The 17,351-nt window shown below is 36.4% G+C and overlaps 1 protein-coding gene across 2 annotated transcripts in view; it reads right to left on the bottom strand.

Moving 5' to 3' along the window:
- Positions 1–1,798: 1,798 nt before the first annotated feature.
- LOC149842504 (serine/threonine-protein kinase STY46-like) overlaps positions 1,799–17,351 on the bottom strand; it is an 81,283-nt gene continuing 65,730 nt past the window's right edge. Inside the window, exons 8-16 of one of the 2 annotated variants that reach the window (XM_089999237.1) lie at positions 16,106–16,281; positions 15,919–16,026; positions 13,073–13,146; positions 12,797–12,972; positions 5,823–5,918; positions 5,014–5,094; positions 4,823–4,876; positions 2,214–2,348; positions 1,799–2,134 (exon numbers count right to left, since the gene is read on the bottom strand). In XM_089999237.1, coding sequence (XP_089855363.1) covers positions 2,042–2,134; positions 2,214–2,348; positions 4,823–4,876; positions 5,014–5,094; positions 5,823–5,918; positions 12,797–12,972; positions 13,073–13,146; positions 15,919–16,026; positions 16,106–16,281 — 993 coding nt within the window. In that variant the 3' untranslated portion in view covers positions 1,799–2,041. The remainder of the gene's footprint in view (positions 2,135–2,213; positions 2,349–4,822; positions 4,877–5,013; positions 5,095–5,822; positions 5,919–12,796; positions 12,973–13,072; positions 13,147–15,918; positions 16,027–16,105; positions 16,282–17,351) is intronic. The other variant, XM_089999238.1, reaches the window with a different exon arrangement.

The raw sequence follows: 17,351 nt of genomic DNA, 5'->3' as shown, positions 1-17,351 counted from the left end.
ATACAATAAAATTCTTAAAAAGTGTTTGAGCCCTTGAAAATAGGACATGCTTTTCATACCAAAAGCCATGTATAATTAATATTTTTCATAAAATAACACACATAAACATGATTTTAATGGTTTGATTCATCATAATACGATCAATATCAATTTAGACATGCCTTAACATAATTTCATGCTGCATACAAATTAATCCAATGCATGAAAATAAATTTGAAACACAAAAAAAAAAAAAATATTCAAAACAAGCACTCGTATACCAAAATATGTATCGAAAAATAGAATTAAATTCTGAATCAATTATGAATCATGCACGTGTATATCAGCTCTAACATAATGAATAAATCATATGTTGATCATGAATTAATTAAATATAAATCATAAATAAAATCATATATTTTTTCAAAAAAAGCTCCCATAAACCCTAATCAATACGACCTATATGAATTTATTTATGATATTCAATTTCAGTTCTTCGTAAATCATGCATGTAACATGAATATGATTCAAATCATACACTACCTGAATCTTAACATGAAACATAGCAACAATAAACCCATAAAACATGTTTTTCTAAAAAAAAACCTAAATCACCAAAATCAATTTTCACTATTCAGGCTTTTATTTTGATTTTGAACCACAAATATCAATTTAAATAAGGTTTATGCATACTGATCATATCGACTACACATTCATCTTGCTTTAGAAATATCAAACAAGATTTTTACGAACATGATTTAAAGTTTTTTTTCAAAAAATATTTTTAATAAAAAACTACTCGAAAACTAGTAGTCCTTCGAAATCATAGGATATCAGCCCAACACATATCTATAATTGATATTACTAAAAAAAATAGATCTAGATTTTAATCCCTCATGCATATACACCCTTGGTGTTATACATACACACAAATCAATAAAATCCTACTTAAAACTCATAATAGAAAAATTATCAAATTTTGGGTTGCTTCACCTCCCCCACATTCGAGATGCAGCTCCAATGGCTGCCTCACCAGCTGATATTTTCTTCTACTGGGGGGCATGAATAGGAAGATGAAGAGCACACAACGCCTCAAATTCTAAAGGAGAGAAAAAATTAAAAGAGAGAAGAGAGAAGGGAGAGATGAGAGGGCATGCTTGAGCCACATGACCTGAACACGAATAAAGGATGCATGGCCCGGTTCCGCTTGGCACATACCATTTGTTTGAAATTAAAAATGATCACAATGTGTAAAGCAATTGGTCGAGGCACCTGGCTTTGGGAAGAGGTGGTCGAGTGTTCCAATTCTTGGTTTTTATCAACATCCAAAAAATGAGTTATATTCACTTGGCTCCGCTTGTCACAAGCCCAGCATCTCGACCCAAGCTAGAGCTGGGAATCATCTTAAACAAATCCAACTGAACCTCAACAGGCCAAGCTTGGCTCATTCACCTTGATTACCAGCCCTTATTGGGACGCAATCACTTTGGCATCCCATCCCCAAACCGCAAACAAGACATGGCACATGATACGCAATTCGAGACATCACACAACAAAATTTTAAAAAACGAAAAATATATCAATCCATTGGTAAAATGGCTTCTAGGACTGAACACTAACAAAACTGAGAAAGAGAAAAGTGCAGCAATCTGCAACTTACATTTAGCTTTCCATCCACTGTTAACTTTCTCTATTGTCTAAAAGAGACGACCATGAAATGGAGCCTAACCTCCTAATCTCCCCCACCCACCCCTCACACAAGCTCGTGCACACGCACACACATAATGAGACAAAATCACCACAAAACAAAAACAAGTTAGCAACTATTTCTCAAAAACTCATTATTCAACATGTTCATAAACAATTAAATAATTTCACTATCATTTAAGAATGCATCAGCCTAGACACTATGTTACATGACAAGAAAATGCCAAAAAGAAGGAATGAAACCTCAAAATAAACTGCTAAAACCATCAGAAATGAGAAGCACTGTACACTTTGAATAAAGCAGCCTATGATGAAGGCAGACACGAGCATCAAATAATATGCCATGCTTTGCTTCTCAGTGCCCCCCAGCAGCTATCCGCCTGAGTGCAGATAGAAACCCACCACCTGTTGACTTCTCCTTGTGTCGATCTTCACCATCATCTCTAACCTAGAAAAGTAAAAAGTATAGCATTTAGTGCCGCACTTTACAATGATGAAATGTGAGCTTACAGTTGCAGTTGTTAAACCTCTTTGGCTATTCGCTGCAGAATCACAATGATCTCAGAAAAGTCAGGCCTCAATGATGGGTCCTGCTGCCAGCATCTTTCAAGCAGTTCCACAAGCTTTGGATGACTACTGTTTGGAATAGTTGGTCTTAGTCCCTAAAATCCAACCAGGGTTAGAAGAATTTCATTTGTACACTATTAGGCAACCCACAAAAGAAAAAAGAATGGCTGCTAATTAACATGCATGTGGCGCAATCATAAGAAAAAAGAAAGATATAAAGGCAGGAAGATAACATCAGTTTCACAGGTCATGCATGCCCCATGCTACATTCAGCTTTCTACTTGTCAAAACCATCATGTGACATACTAATTTATTGATCACCTGTTAATTCAGTGTGTAGGAACTTGATGAAAATTTAAACCACAGAAGTAATTGTCCCATTCAAAATCCAACACACAAATCCGAGAGACTAAAGAATTGAGGCATATTGTGTTGTTACGATTACATGTTCAACAATGACTTCTGACATTATATAGATTGACCCAGCAAACCAGTTGAGGCCACATAAAAAGCAGTGGTTGTTGCATCCTACCAACACAAACTTACACCTGATATCTATGTCACAGGGACTCGCCAACTAGATGCCGCACCCACGTCGCACCCGATGCGGTCAACCTGACCCTGGGTGCAGTCAACGCACCGAGGATCATTTATGTCCAACTTTTGGACTATATATATATATATATATATATATATATATATATATATATATATATATATTTGCCACAACCCCACACCCGCACCCGCACCCGCACCCATGTGACATAGCCTGATATGCATTTCTTTTGCCACAGTCTAAAGGACTTTGGAAACATTGCCTCTGAAGACTAAAGTTTTCTGGTTCTTTTAGGAGTATATGGACGCAATTTTGAACAGATGGTCAACATTCTCCACCCTATTCAGCACATCCTCGTGTAATAAAAGCACAGCATCCACTACATTCAGGGAAAAAAAGAGGGAAATAGCAAGAGCCAACGTCATAATTTACAAAAGTGGAAGGATGTCCAAGTACAAAAATGGCTCCTACAAGCCTGTTACACAAGGCAAGTGCACACCAACATGGCTTTGAATTTACTATGCCCTCACTCAGTGTTATTAAAAATGTGCCTCAAGGCGCAAAAAGTGTACCTCGCCACAAGGCGAGGGCCCTCGTGCCTTGAGACACAGCTAAAAGGCGTAAATTCCCTGAGGCATACGCCTTAGGGCAAGGCGCAGCTCAGAGTGAGGTGCGCCCTTCTTATATGTTCGGTCAAATGGGGGTCAAAGCCCCCATTTGACCCAAATTAAGGGAGAAAGAGAGGGAGGCCCCGATTAGGGTCCTCTCTCTCTCTCTCTCTCTCTCTCTCTCTCTCGTTGTCTCTCGAAAGGAAGAAGAAGTCACCCAACACGATTGTATGAGCTTTCTGCTTTCCAAGTAACGACAATTCTCTCTCTTTCTCAAATAGGGCTTTTGTGTGCTCGTCAATTTTTTGGCATTTTATTACGAGTGTGCATGCAAAAATGTGTGTGTCGATCCTTTTGATGTAGTGTTTGATGAAGATAAATGGATTTTAGGGCTTTAAATTAGGGGCTTTTGTGTGTTTTCTGGCATTCTTTTGTGTTTGTTAAGCTTTTGGCATTCTATTACGTGTGTGCAAGCAAAAATGTGTGCGCCGATCCTTTTGATGTAGTGTTTGGTGAAGATAAATGGATTTTAGGGATTTAAATTAAGGGTTTTTGTGTGTTTGTAAATATTCTGGCATTCTTCTATGTGCTTGTTAATTTTTTAGCATTCTATTACGTATATACATGCAAAAATGTGTTAGCTGACCTTTTTGATATAGTGTTTGGTGAAGATAAATGGATTTTAGGGATTTAAATTAGGGGCTTTTGTGTGTTTGTTAATATTTTGGCATTCTTGTGTGTTAATTTTTTGGAATTCTATTGCATTAATGTTACTTTTACATGTTAATCTCATAATTTTCAGTATTTATTTGAGATTTTTTTTCCTTATTGGTTGTTGCGTCATCAATAAAGCATTTCTTTTATTTATTTGTATTTTAGATATTTTTTGAAGTGTTTTTTAAGTTTTCAAAAAAAAAATTTGAGGCTTATGCTTAAGCCTCAGTTTTTGGTGGAGCGCTTCGCTACACCTCAACGCTTTTCACAACATTGTTCTCACTCATTGATACAATCATCTATGTACAAAAGACATCAAAGTTCTATCTGAAGTACTCCAACTCACTCAGATCTATGGACAAAAAAATCTGAGTTCAGTAGCCATGAAGAAAATGATAGCTACTGGCACACTGAGAGAACTTCTGATCAGCAACACTACATTTTCTAGATATACATGTTTTGAGTAGAAACAAAAATATCTGAGATTCGCATGTGTATTTGTGTGTGTGCATTCCGTGCATGTTAGTGGGGCATGCACACATGTCACATTTTATGACCCTAATGAACAAAAGAAAGAGATCAAAAGATCAGCCTGTTAGGCAATTAAAACAGGTGCAAGGCATGATGACTATGTATTCATCTAAAAGCTCCATAAATGACAAGCATGTGAAAATGGTGAGAACAGCAATACCTTTTGCACTACACCTACAGCCGCTTGCAATGGGGTTAAGTACTCGTACGGAAGCTGAAAACCATATCACAATTTGCTAAGCATCAAGTTCTGGAAAGCTTCATGTAAATATCTAATAGAAGGCCTATATAAATTGCAAAGAGGCATTCCAAAGCTAGCATGTAAATTAATTACTTTTAAAACGATTTTACCTTTCCTGTCAATAGCTCCCATAGCACAATCCCAAAACTGAAAACGTCTGCCTTGCGGTCATAAGGTTTATGCTCTATAATCTTAGGGAAGCCAAGAAAGGAAAAAAGAAAGGGTAAGGAGATCTGAAACCGACGACCTGATCTTATCTGAATTAGCAAAAGAAACATCCTTATAATGAAAGTAAATCAAGCTGGTAATCATATAGATATATGTTATCTCCATCATGTTATGTAGAATTAGGGGGTGTCTGCATAGTTTGCTAGAAATGGGCTTTGGATATATGTTAAATTTAACTTTAAAACATGCACATTAATGTTAGCAACATTCAACTGATTGAAATGATGAAAACACCTTAAAAGATCATGGCATTTTTAAAAATATGTAGTCAGTTTTAGGGGTACAGTGGGTCTTGAAGGAAAAAAAAACATCAAATACATTTTTCCAAAATGTAAGGTTACTTTTTAATTTTCATTTTGAAAAATGAATGCAAATATTGTACCTAAAAAGAATAAACTTTGCCTCAATTGCCCCATGTCAAAGATTTGAATAAACATTGCAACATAGAAGAGCACAAGTAAACAAACTACCTAGAAACAAATGTATGGGAGTCCTCAAAATCGAAGTAAAGGAAATGCCACAAGAAACTGAAGATAAAGAAAATAAGCTGTCATAGAAAAAGACAAAAAAGCAAAAAGACATTTCTAGTAAGGAATTTGTGCAACATATTTTGGATTTCAACAAAAAGTATGCCCAAGCAAACATCTGCAGCATAGTGCATGCGTGCAGAATAAAATAAAAAGGATCAAACCTCAGGTGCCATCCACCGGTATGTTCCAGTCTCTGCAGTCATAACTCCAGATTGAGATTGCACCCTTGCAACTCCAAAATCAGCAACCTTGACAACCTGCAAATGAAGCTTTAGACTTTTCAGCTACATAATTCAACAGAAGCTTTAAAGACGTGAAGAAAAAGTGAAAAGAGCATAACATTAGTTTTCCTCACGTTATACTTGGTAGTCATGGGCCAGTTCAACTAGTTTAGGAAACAGGTAAGCATGAGTTGACATAAATCAGCAACACGAGATGCATTGGAGGCATTTACACCATAGTCATAGTTATCACCCGCAAAATGAAAATATCAACTATATAAATAATTTTTTTGGAAAAATGACTTAAAATGTAAAATATAACAATATTTACAAAAATAATTTTATAGAGACATTATCACAATAATATAACAAAAATATCATGATATTTTGGTTATTTTTACTTTTTTATTTTTTATTTTTTAAATATGTTTTTCTTCTTTCTTTTATTATAATTTATACATGTGTATTTTATTATATAACATATTATTTTCTTATTTCTGCCTTTTTTATATACTTTTAAACTTTTTAAGTGCCAAGATTTTCCTGAGATTTATCAACTAAACCTATATTATGGTAAGATTTTCCTTGACAAGATATAACCGAGAGTCGAGACCAATATTTGCAACTATGATTTACACATTAAGCCAAAAAATAAATACAACTAGGTTCTTCCAATAAATAAAACAACAGAATGAGGAGATATTGAAGGAATAAGAGAAAACGATACATGTAAAAAGAGACACAGGCAATCGCCTATGCAAGATATGTAATCTAACAACTGAATCAACATGGGGAATGAAACAATCATTTCATGCAATAACCCTGTAAAGATTCACACAAACAACACTTCTTAGATAAAAACCTAAGCTATTCCCGTTAAAAGGCACCACAGTTTTAAACAAGGGTGACTTTGGTGGAAAAGCTATCCTTAGGCATCTGCCTTTGATTTACTATTCAATTTAGTTCCATTTATATCAGGCAATTTATGGGTTTCAAGCATATATGAGTGACAGACCCAAGAGAGAGCATTAAATTAACAACAAGAAACCAAATAACAAACTTTGGGTTTCACATAATTTTTTACATGAGAAGCTTCCCGTTTTTGTCAGGGAAACATTGCAGCCGAAGGGCAAACAAACGGAATTTGGTTGATTATGGAATTAAAATGGAAATAAAATTCTATTTAAATTTTTGAAGGATAAGATGGGTCCATATTGGTTCATATAGGAAGAGGGAGTCTCACCTAGTAACATTTAAAAGTGGGGTTAATACAAGTCAGATAGATTTTTTCCTACTTAGAAAGAGAGATAGGGGTTGTTGCATCGATTGTAAGGTTATACCGGGAGAAAGTGTAGCTACACAACATAGAGTCTTAATTTTAGATCTTAGAATTAGACAATGCCGCAAAAGGGATAGACATAGGATAGATCCTAGAATTAAGTGGTGGGCACTGAAAGGAGCTAAACCAGGAATGTTTGTAGAGCGGGTAGTTAAGAAAGTTGATTGGTGTCTCGAGGAGGATTCAGAATCTATGTGGAATAAGATAGCGGTTGGCATGAGAAAGGTGGCTAAGGAGGTATTGGGTGAGTCTAAAGGCGGTGCACCGCTAGGTAAGGATACATCGTGGTGGAACGAGGATGTCAAATTAGCTATTAAGGTTAAAAGAGAGTGTTATAGAAATCTAAGTAAAAGTCGTGATAATGAGAATTTGGAGAAGTATATGATAGCAAAGAAAGAAGCTAAAAAAGTAGTTCGGAATGCGAGGGATAAGGTATATAAGGAGGTTTATGACAAGTTGGATACCAAAGAGGGTGAGAAGGATATTTATAGGATTGCAAAAATGAGAGATAGGAAATCGAGGGATCTGGGTATGGTTAGATGTATCAAAGATGAAACGCAAAGGGTTTTAGTCAAAGATGAGGAGATTAAGGAGAGATGGAAAGATTATTTTGATAAGCTATTTAATGAAAGTCATGCTCAGGATCTTGGAGACTTTTCCATTCCTTTTCATGAGATGAATCGTGACTTCATGCGCAAGATTCAAAAGAAAGAAATTGCAGAGGCTTTGAAGAAAATGAAATCAAGAAGGGCAGTTGGCCCAGATGGTATACCTATCGAGACTTGGAAATGCTTGGGAGAGAAAGGTTTAGAATGGTTGACAAATCTTTTTAACAAGATTTGGCGGACAAATAAGATGCCTAATGAGTGGAGGAAGAGTACTTTGGTGCCTCTATATAAGAATAAGGGTGATATACAAGATTGCACAAACTATCGTGGTATAAAACTCATGAGTCATACTATGAAACTTTGGGAGAGGGTGATTGAATCTAGGTTGAGGAAGGTTGTCATGATATCGGAGAATCAATTTGGTTTTATGCCTGAAAGATCTACTATGGAAGCTATACATCTTCTTAGACAACTTATTGAGAAAAATAGAGAGAGGAACAAAGATTTGCATATGGTTTTTATTGATTTGGAGAAGGCTTACGATAGAGTACCTAGGTACGTTCTCTGGTGAACAATGATGAAGAAAGGTGTTTCTCTCAAGTACATTAGTATAATTAAAGATATGTATGAAGGAGTAGTAACCAATGTCCGCACTTGTGGAGGGGTGACAACCAATTTTCCTATAACGGTTGGGTTACATCAAGGATCTGCTTTAAGCCCTTTCCTATTTGCTATAGTGATGGATGAGCTTACGAGACCAATTCAAGAAAATGTGCCGTGGAGTATGTTGTTTGCTGATGATATTGTTTTGATTGATGAGTCTAGAGCTGGGGTTAATGCTAAGTTAGAATTATGGAGACAGACATTGGAAGCAAGAGGTTTTAAGTTGAGTAAGAGTAAGACAGAATACATGGAATGTCGATTTAGTAAGCAACGAAATAGAGATGGGAGTGTAGTGAAGCTTGGTGAGCAAGAAATACCGATGGATGATTCTTTCAAATATTTGGGATCTATCATTCAAAAGTATGGAGAAATTGATGGAAATGTAAATCATAGGATAAAGGTTAGGTGGATGAAATGGAAGAGTGCAACTGGAGTGTTGTGCGATCGTAGAATGCCATTGCGGTTGAAGGGAAAGTTTTATAGGACTACTATTAGGCCCGCTTTACTCTATGGTACGGAATGTTGGGCTGCCAAGAGACATCATATTCAAAAAATGAGTGTGGCTCTATGTCACAGGGACTCGGCAAAACAGATGCCGCACCCACGTCGACGCGACGCGGGATCGCGTGCGGGTGCGGTCAACACGACCTTGGGTGCGGTCAACGCACCCAGGGTCATTTTTGTCCACATTTTTGGGCGAAAAAAAAAAATTTCCCCCCGATGAAAAGGAGGAGGATTAGGGCAAAAATTTTTTTTTGCCCTAATCTCTTCTCTCTCTCCCCCTGAGCTCGAGCTCTCCCATCGCCGCCCCAGCTCCGCCGCCCCCAGCGTCGCCGCCCCCAGCGTCGCCGCCCCCAGCGTCGCCGCCCCCAGCTCCGCCTCCCAGACTCCTCCTCTCGACTCCTCCTCTCCTTTCGCAGGTATGTCTCTCACTCTCTTCTTGGGTCGGCTGGGGAGGGGCCGAGCACCCCCCCCCCCCTCTCTCGGTCTCTTGTTGGGTCGGCAGGGGAGGGGTTGAGCCTCCCCTGCTCACTCGTTTTTCGGCACAGGAGGGGCCGAGCCCCTCCCCCATCTACTGTCAGAGGAACACGTTTTTATTTTTTATTGAACTGTACATTATGTTAACTGCAATTGTTACAAGTCAGCCAGCAAGACAGCCTCTTGTCAGAGGAACACATTGAGGGAGCTAAATCTTTTTTACAATGGGATCTGGAAGAAATGGTTGTTTCCTTGGCATAGTAGTTAGACATAGATATGACGAACATGGTCGATGTATGCAAACCAATTAACTCAGCAGTGTGATCAGTTTATTCTCACGCATTCCGCCCAGTTAATCTGGTTTCTCAGCAAGGGGAGAAGATATGGTGAATGGACTGCTTCACGTCATTGATGCTAATCTTTTTTCCGCTAGGCCCTTCTTTAACCTGCATCCCCAAATTGAACATGTAAGAAAGTATCTTCATTAGTTCCATGTGTGTGGAGTACGTGAGTTTATGACAATGTTTACTGTTAAATGTTAAACTGTTAAAACTTCAAAATTATATATATATATATATATATATATATATATATATATATATAAATTTTTTTTTTTTACATTTTTGCCCCTGCCGCACCCCCGCACCCGGGTTTTTTGGAAATGCCAAATCCCCGCACCCGCACCCATGTGACATAGGTGTGGCTGAGATGCGTATGCTGAGATGGATGTGTGGAAATACAATAAAAGATAAGATTCGGAACGAGGAGATACGTAAGAAGGTAGGCGTTGCACCCATTGAAAATAAGATGAGAGAGAATCGTTTACGGTGGTTTGGACATATTCGACGAAGGCCTAATGATGCTCCAGTTAGAAGGATGGAGAAATGGGAAAATATATTAGTTAAAAGAGGTCGGGGTAGGCCTAGGAATACATGGATGGAGGTGATAGGAAAGGATATGAATGCTTTGAACCTCACCGAGGACATGGCATTGGATAAAAATGGAGGAGAAGGATTCATGTGGAAGACCCAGAATGATTTTCTTTGTTGGTTCATATCGCCGACCCCAATTGTTTTGGGATGAAGGCGTAGTTGTTGTTGTTGTTGTTGTGTAAGATGGGTCCATGTAATGAAGTGGTGGAAACTACAAATACAAAGTGCACAAGCACAAATACAAGTCCACTAAGGGACAATACAAAGGCACTACACAAGCACAAAGTACATACAAGAATCACAAAGAATCAAAAGAGGAACAAAAGAACATTAAAAATAATATCTTTATTGATGATAATGCTAAAGGAAAAGCATTGAAAAAATAGGGACAAGTGGTCTTTTTAAATAGCCTACACAAGAGAGTGGAGGGGCTCCCAATAGAGTCGTTGGGAGCCCTCCAATGGTTGGAGCTCCAACAAATCTATGGTCTTAATGACCATAGAGCCCCTACTCAAATACAAGAAAGAAAAAAGTAAAAAATAAAAGAAATAAAAATACAAGACTGTCCTTAGAGGACAGCACCTATTACAACAAGAAAAAAGACAAAAATGCCCCTGATGGGTATTACCTATTACAAAACTGTACAATAGCAAAAATAACTATATATATATATATATATATATATATATATATTAACAGTCCAATGGAAATCAAACTCATATTTTTGTTCATTTTGCTGAATCCTTTCATGAATTTTATAGCAAGTAGTTCTAGAAGCCTTTTCACTTTCCACATTACAAGCAACTAAAAGCTTGAGATAAATGAAACCACAAGAAAATAAAAACAAATGCCAAATGAAACTTTTAAAAAAGCAATTAAGCTGTCAATTTGTTTGAAGTCATCATCATAAGGTCTCAATGCAACTCAAGTTATCAATTTTGCAAGAGAATAAAATTCTAAATTTTTTATCACCATTTATTCTTCACAAATTTCATAAGACTTTTTCATTGTCCCGCATGTTTTAACGAATGTTGTCTGTATCGTATCGTACGATATGCTAGAATACGTATCGTATCGATGAAGTGCACGATGTATCATACGATACAGCCCATATCGTACGATATGGTACCGGCGGACTTAAAAAAAGGCAAAACCGGGGTTTTAAGTTTTTGGGTTTTAAAGGGATTTTGAGGACCAAAACCCTTTTTCATATAGAACATACTAGAGAGCTTCTCACACACCCTAGGATTCGTGAGACCATTTTGGGGGCCGATTTTTGCACTGGGGAGAGGGCTTTCGTGTGCATTTCCACCATTTTTCATGTAAAGAAGTGGGTTAAGGTAAAAAAAATATTTTCCCTCGTTCTCTCTAACAAATAATACACGTCAATATCTGCATAAAAAATCAGTACAGTAATGTTGGTGGACACTAATTTTGACATAGCCACTACTAACTACCACGTAAAACTAGAGAAAGAAAATATTTCAATTGGATCTGAGCCATTAAGCACCATCCTACAAAGACCCAATCCAATGGAAAGCTGAGTTGTCATACCAAAATTCCAAAGTACAACAAAAAGATCAAGGATCCATAAATTAAGCAGCAAGGTAGAAAAAGTAAGGCATCAAGAAAATCCAGCACTCTCTTCAAGGTCCAAGATAGAAATTGTGAGTCTTTTCCTTTTTTCAAACTAAACAATATGGATGTGCAACTTTTTATTGCATTGCTGAAATGGTGCTTCAAAGCCTTCAACAGCACTCATGGATGAAAGGATTGGAAAACCTGCACAAGTTCTCTTAAATCCTGCATAAGTTTTTTTTGTTTTCTGAAAATCTCACATACTCTGTTTGTACCTAGAGGAGTTTTAGATTTAAATGTTTAAAAATCATGGTATGAAAAAGCAGACTCCAAATGCTCACAAGGATACTCTACTTTTACTCCTGCAATGCAACCTCTATATATCATACTCAGTGGAGATCTTGACAGAAAAAATCTGAATCCATATGATGTAATCCAGAAGACATTATAGATGGTGTTTTAACTTTCAAGTTACTTTCATTTGGAAGGAAATTACTCTTTCTGATACAATAGTCATAGATAGCACAAAAAGAAGAAAAGAAACAAAATAGAAGGTGAAACACTACACAGAAAAGTGCTAAACCATTATCCATGATGCAGAAGCAAAAGAAAGCACCAATGTTCCAGAGAATAAACCACAGCTTGAATGAGAAATCATGAGTGCCAATATCAAGAGGAAAACAACTGCATTTCTGACAAAGAAACAATGGACTACCAACACGAGCATGCAAGCCATAGATAAAATTTCAACTAGAGCTTATCTATCCAATAGCCAATAGCCTTGATATACTCATAATTTGCAGCATACAATCTCACCTCATTCTCATCCATCAGAAGATTGGCAGCCTTGAGGTCTCTATGGATTATATTATTCTGGTGCAAGTAATTCATTCCCTTGGAAACATCAATTGCCACTCTAAGCAATGCAGGCAATTTAAAAACACCTTTTTGCTTATGCAGAAAATCATAGACACTTCCACCAGACATAAATTCTGAAGACGAAGGAATATGGAAAAGCTTCAACTTTATGACAAAGATTAGAAATAGAAGGAACTAAGCTAAGTCCTTTGTGGAAATTATGAAAAATTGTACCTGTCACAATGCACAATCTTGGAGGCTTGGTGCAAGCACCAATGAACTGCACAACATTTTTGTGTCGCACCTTTCTAAAACATGAGAAAAAGTGAGCAAATAAGTGTAAAAGAGAGATATTCTGTCTACAGATAGTTTAAAATTAAATCCAGACAAACCCACAAGATTACAGCGAAATTTGTGCTAGCGAAACGTCTTCCATTGAGAAAATGTTTCCCATATCTTAGTTGCAAACAAATACACAATGAAAGTTATATTTCAACAAGTCTGTGGTTTAGTGCCCAGATCATTTCATCACAAGATAAACATGGACCAGTACATCTAAAGTGAATAAGAACATTCACCGTTCTTGCATTGCCAATCCAGATGGAAACTTAGCCAAGAAAACCAAAGGATCAATATTTCAATGAATAAATAAGCACAGAAACAACTGTATTCGTAAAAATTGTATAATCACAAGACTCTTCTATACGGTCACATTCTGACTTTAAATTCACAAACCAACAAACTGGACAGGAAATTCGTGTTCCAGCATCCTCCCAGCTAAATGGAAGCTTGCTAGGAATTAGAGTACGCATACTCCCATGACCTTATAACCAACAAGTGATTAACTTTCTTTATATCTAATTGGCAGATATAACAACATGAACAAACTCTGGTTTAGACTTCCCAGAGTAAGAGTCATGCATACTTATACAAATGAAATGTATGCATCATCCACAGGTGAACAAATATAAAAATTACGTGATATGTAGACATATATCGAAAATAATTCAATATCCTTGACACACACATACACACAACAAACATTCATATGCATGTGTGGATCAACAAAATTCAAAAAGCAAATTACATTTTTGAATAAGGACAAAATGGAAGGCTTACATCATATAAAATGCAACTATTAAAAAAGTAAACTTTTACATTTGAATTGATAGATGTGAAACATGATTTCCAGCAACTAAATCATAGTAACGCATTCATGCTGCCTGATCTACTTGAAAATGCATAAAATGGGATTCCACTCGTTTATACACACATAAGATCACACCAGAGAGTTCGCCACATACACTCACCCGTGCTCCAATTTTTGGTAACTATAGTCTACATATCATCCTTGCTGAAGCACTCAAAGTTTCCCCAATTAAAAGGGAACATGAAAAAGTGAACAATAACAGAACTCTCTCCATTTATTCAATGAAGCTTTCAAGCTGGAAATAGATTAAACTAACACATTACTGAAACAGGAACTAAAAATTAGGCAAAATGAAGAAGAGAGAACTTTTCTTTTCCTTTGTGTCTAATTATACCCAACCGGGTGCCATCCCCCATGAGACTGAAACCAAGTCCCTTGTTTCAAATTGTCTGATTTGTCCACTAACCTGAGATTGAGGTAAACTGACAATTCCCATTTCAGGAGCTTCACTGCTTCTATCAACAGCTTAGTTGCTTCTATTCACATCATCCCCAATGCATTAATTGGACAATGAAATTTACATATATTGCACGACTTTGTTCACCAGAACCCCTCATTGTGTTGTACTTATAGTAATTATTTGTAATTCACCAACATGATTTAGGCCAAAGAGCAAAAGCTGAGCCTTAGTGCTCATTTAATGTGACTATCCCTCAAAAACTAACTCTATGGTCCCTATAGGTTAAAGGACTCCGCCTGGTATTATTTTGCCTCTACCTTCCTTCTATTCTGATTGTTCCTAAGAATTGGTAATCATACTGGCAAAAGAGACACAAAGCACAAGTGAACAAAGATACACATATAACCTCCTAGAGTACCCTTCATAATGTCTTTGCAAAGAAAGATATATATATATATATATATATATATATATATATATATATATATATATATATATATATATATATATATATATATCATAGTCACAAATATCAGTATTGGCTATATCTCACGATATTATAGGTTTGGTGATAAATCTTGAGAATTTCTCTGGGCTTAAAATTTTTTAAAAATATACAAATAACAAAAATAAGTAACAAAATATCATGTTTAGATAATAAAATACATATATAATAAAATAAGTAAAAAATGTAAAATAAAGAAGAAAAACATATTTAAGATGAATACAATAAATAACAGTAAAAATAATTGATAATATAGTGATATTAACACAAGAATATCACAACCTTTTTGTGATAATATCACAATATGATTAAATTAGTGATATTTTCAAAATATCATGATATTTTGCCTTTAATATATTTTGCTGAAAATACAGAGATAATATCGCAATATTTTGAAATTATCATTGATATCTGTGACTATGATACACACACACACACACGGAAACATAGTGTATATATATATATATACGCTATTGTCTACACTCTTGTTGGAAAATCATAGATGGAGGCTGTATCCACTCAATCTGCATGGTATTGTTTGCAGAGGATCAGACTTTGGATCATTTTTTTAATGTAAAAAGTATGATTTTTTTTAGTCACGAATTTTTGGTATATTGTGGACCTTTCATTATTGAAGACCTTGGAAAACCAAGTTACATGTTATAAAAACATGATCCAAAACTTGTTTTCTACTAAAGAACATATATAGATCATGTTTATAAGGTTAAATCTACCAAAAAAATGGAAAAACGTGAATGATGTTTTCTACTAGATTGCATGTACAAAATACTAGCACACACACACACACACACACACACACACACATATATATATATATAGAACTTATCATGTACTAAAAAAGAGAGGAATGCTCAAGCATATAGTTCATTGAGGAGATGAGTAAATTTTTTTGTCAAGATATATTAAAATAAAAGTGAAAATCTGTTTGTCAATAAAGAGCACACCTCATGATAAAAACTTCCTGAGCAAATTCACATTGCATATCAACATCAACACGTTCAGGCTTAAGGGCCTTAATAGCAACATCCTGACTACAGTAGCTTCCCCGATAGCTGAAAGTTGGCGGGATGTACTTAGCATGAGTAAATATCAAACAATTACGAAGACTAGAAAGAAAAACACATAACTTACAGATCGCCATATGATCCGGATGCCACTTTACTCTCAAATTTTAGCAGTCTAACATCAATTTCCCAAACATCAGTCCCATCAGTTGGTATTTTTACATGATCAAGTACAGAGTCTGCTTCTGTTTTAACTTGGTCAGTCAACATGGGCAATGCTTGAGGCTTTGACCAAGCTTGTTTCTACAATGGACAAACATAAAAATACAGACAAAAAATTAGTACACTGTGAGCCTGTCACCTAGATACACCAAAACATAGGCGACATCCCAGACATGGAACAGATATACATACATACAACTCTGGTGAGGATGTGTATACCACATCAATGAGTAGAATCCAACCACTTGTGCATTTTCAAGTAGATCAAACCATACAGATAGATTCAGAATGATATACTTATTATAAATAATGTTTTACGCCTACAAATTTGGAAGGAAAAAGTTATATTTTTAACAGTTGCATTTTTGTGCAATCTGCACCATCCATTTCTGCATTAATTGTTCAACTACCTCCTTTCCTATAGTAGAAAGAGCTGTATGAAAGGAAAACAAAGAAAGAACCAGAAGGGGGAGAGCGGGTGGGGGTTTGAAGATGTTGTATTTGGGCCAAAGAAATGGGTCTACTAGTTAACCCCTTGGTTCTTTTATTGAAGAGATGCAAAGAAATGATATAACTGACGATAATGTTCTTAAAATACAAAAACCATTTCAGTCAATGCTTTACATCACTCACTCAACCCAGTTATCAGGGATTATATGGATATTAATAACTATCAATTACAAGTTTACAACATTACCACTCAATTTGGAGTGAAGATATCCATCCTCCCGAACATGCCTAAGAGCTCTACTTGCCCTGAAGTATCCAAATATAAGGGGTCGTTTGTTTCACCCAATTTACACATGAAAATGGGGGTTTACATATGGGAACCCTCCATTTACATATGTAGGTGAAACAAACATGCCAACACCATTTTCCTGTGGGGCCCATAGTCATCATGAGTTTATTTTCACATTAACTATGGATTTTCTATGTAAATCCATACATACCACCCTTGTAACACACATTTTTCCAAAAAAAAAAGTTTTGGATCCGGGTTCCATCCCCCCCCCCCCTTGTTTCTTCTTCTTCCTCTACTTTCTCAGAGGACAGCAGCAGCCGTCGGCTGCTGCTGTGGCCGTTGGGTGCCAACCCGGTGGGGCTGCTGAAGCCACCACCCCCTCCGCCCTTGTTGTCACCCGAGCCTCCTG

Source organism: Nuphar pumila, chromosome 3 (assembly GCF_984573655.1).
Source record: "Nuphar pumila chromosome 3, dmNupPumi1.hap1.1, whole genome shotgun sequence".
In the NCBI taxonomy this organism is placed as follows: Eukaryota; Viridiplantae; Streptophyta; class Magnoliopsida; order Nymphaeales; family Nymphaeaceae; genus Nuphar; species Nuphar pumila.
The sequence above is the reverse complement of the archived record's forward strand: the minus strand, read 5'-3'. Positions and strand labels throughout refer to the sequence as shown.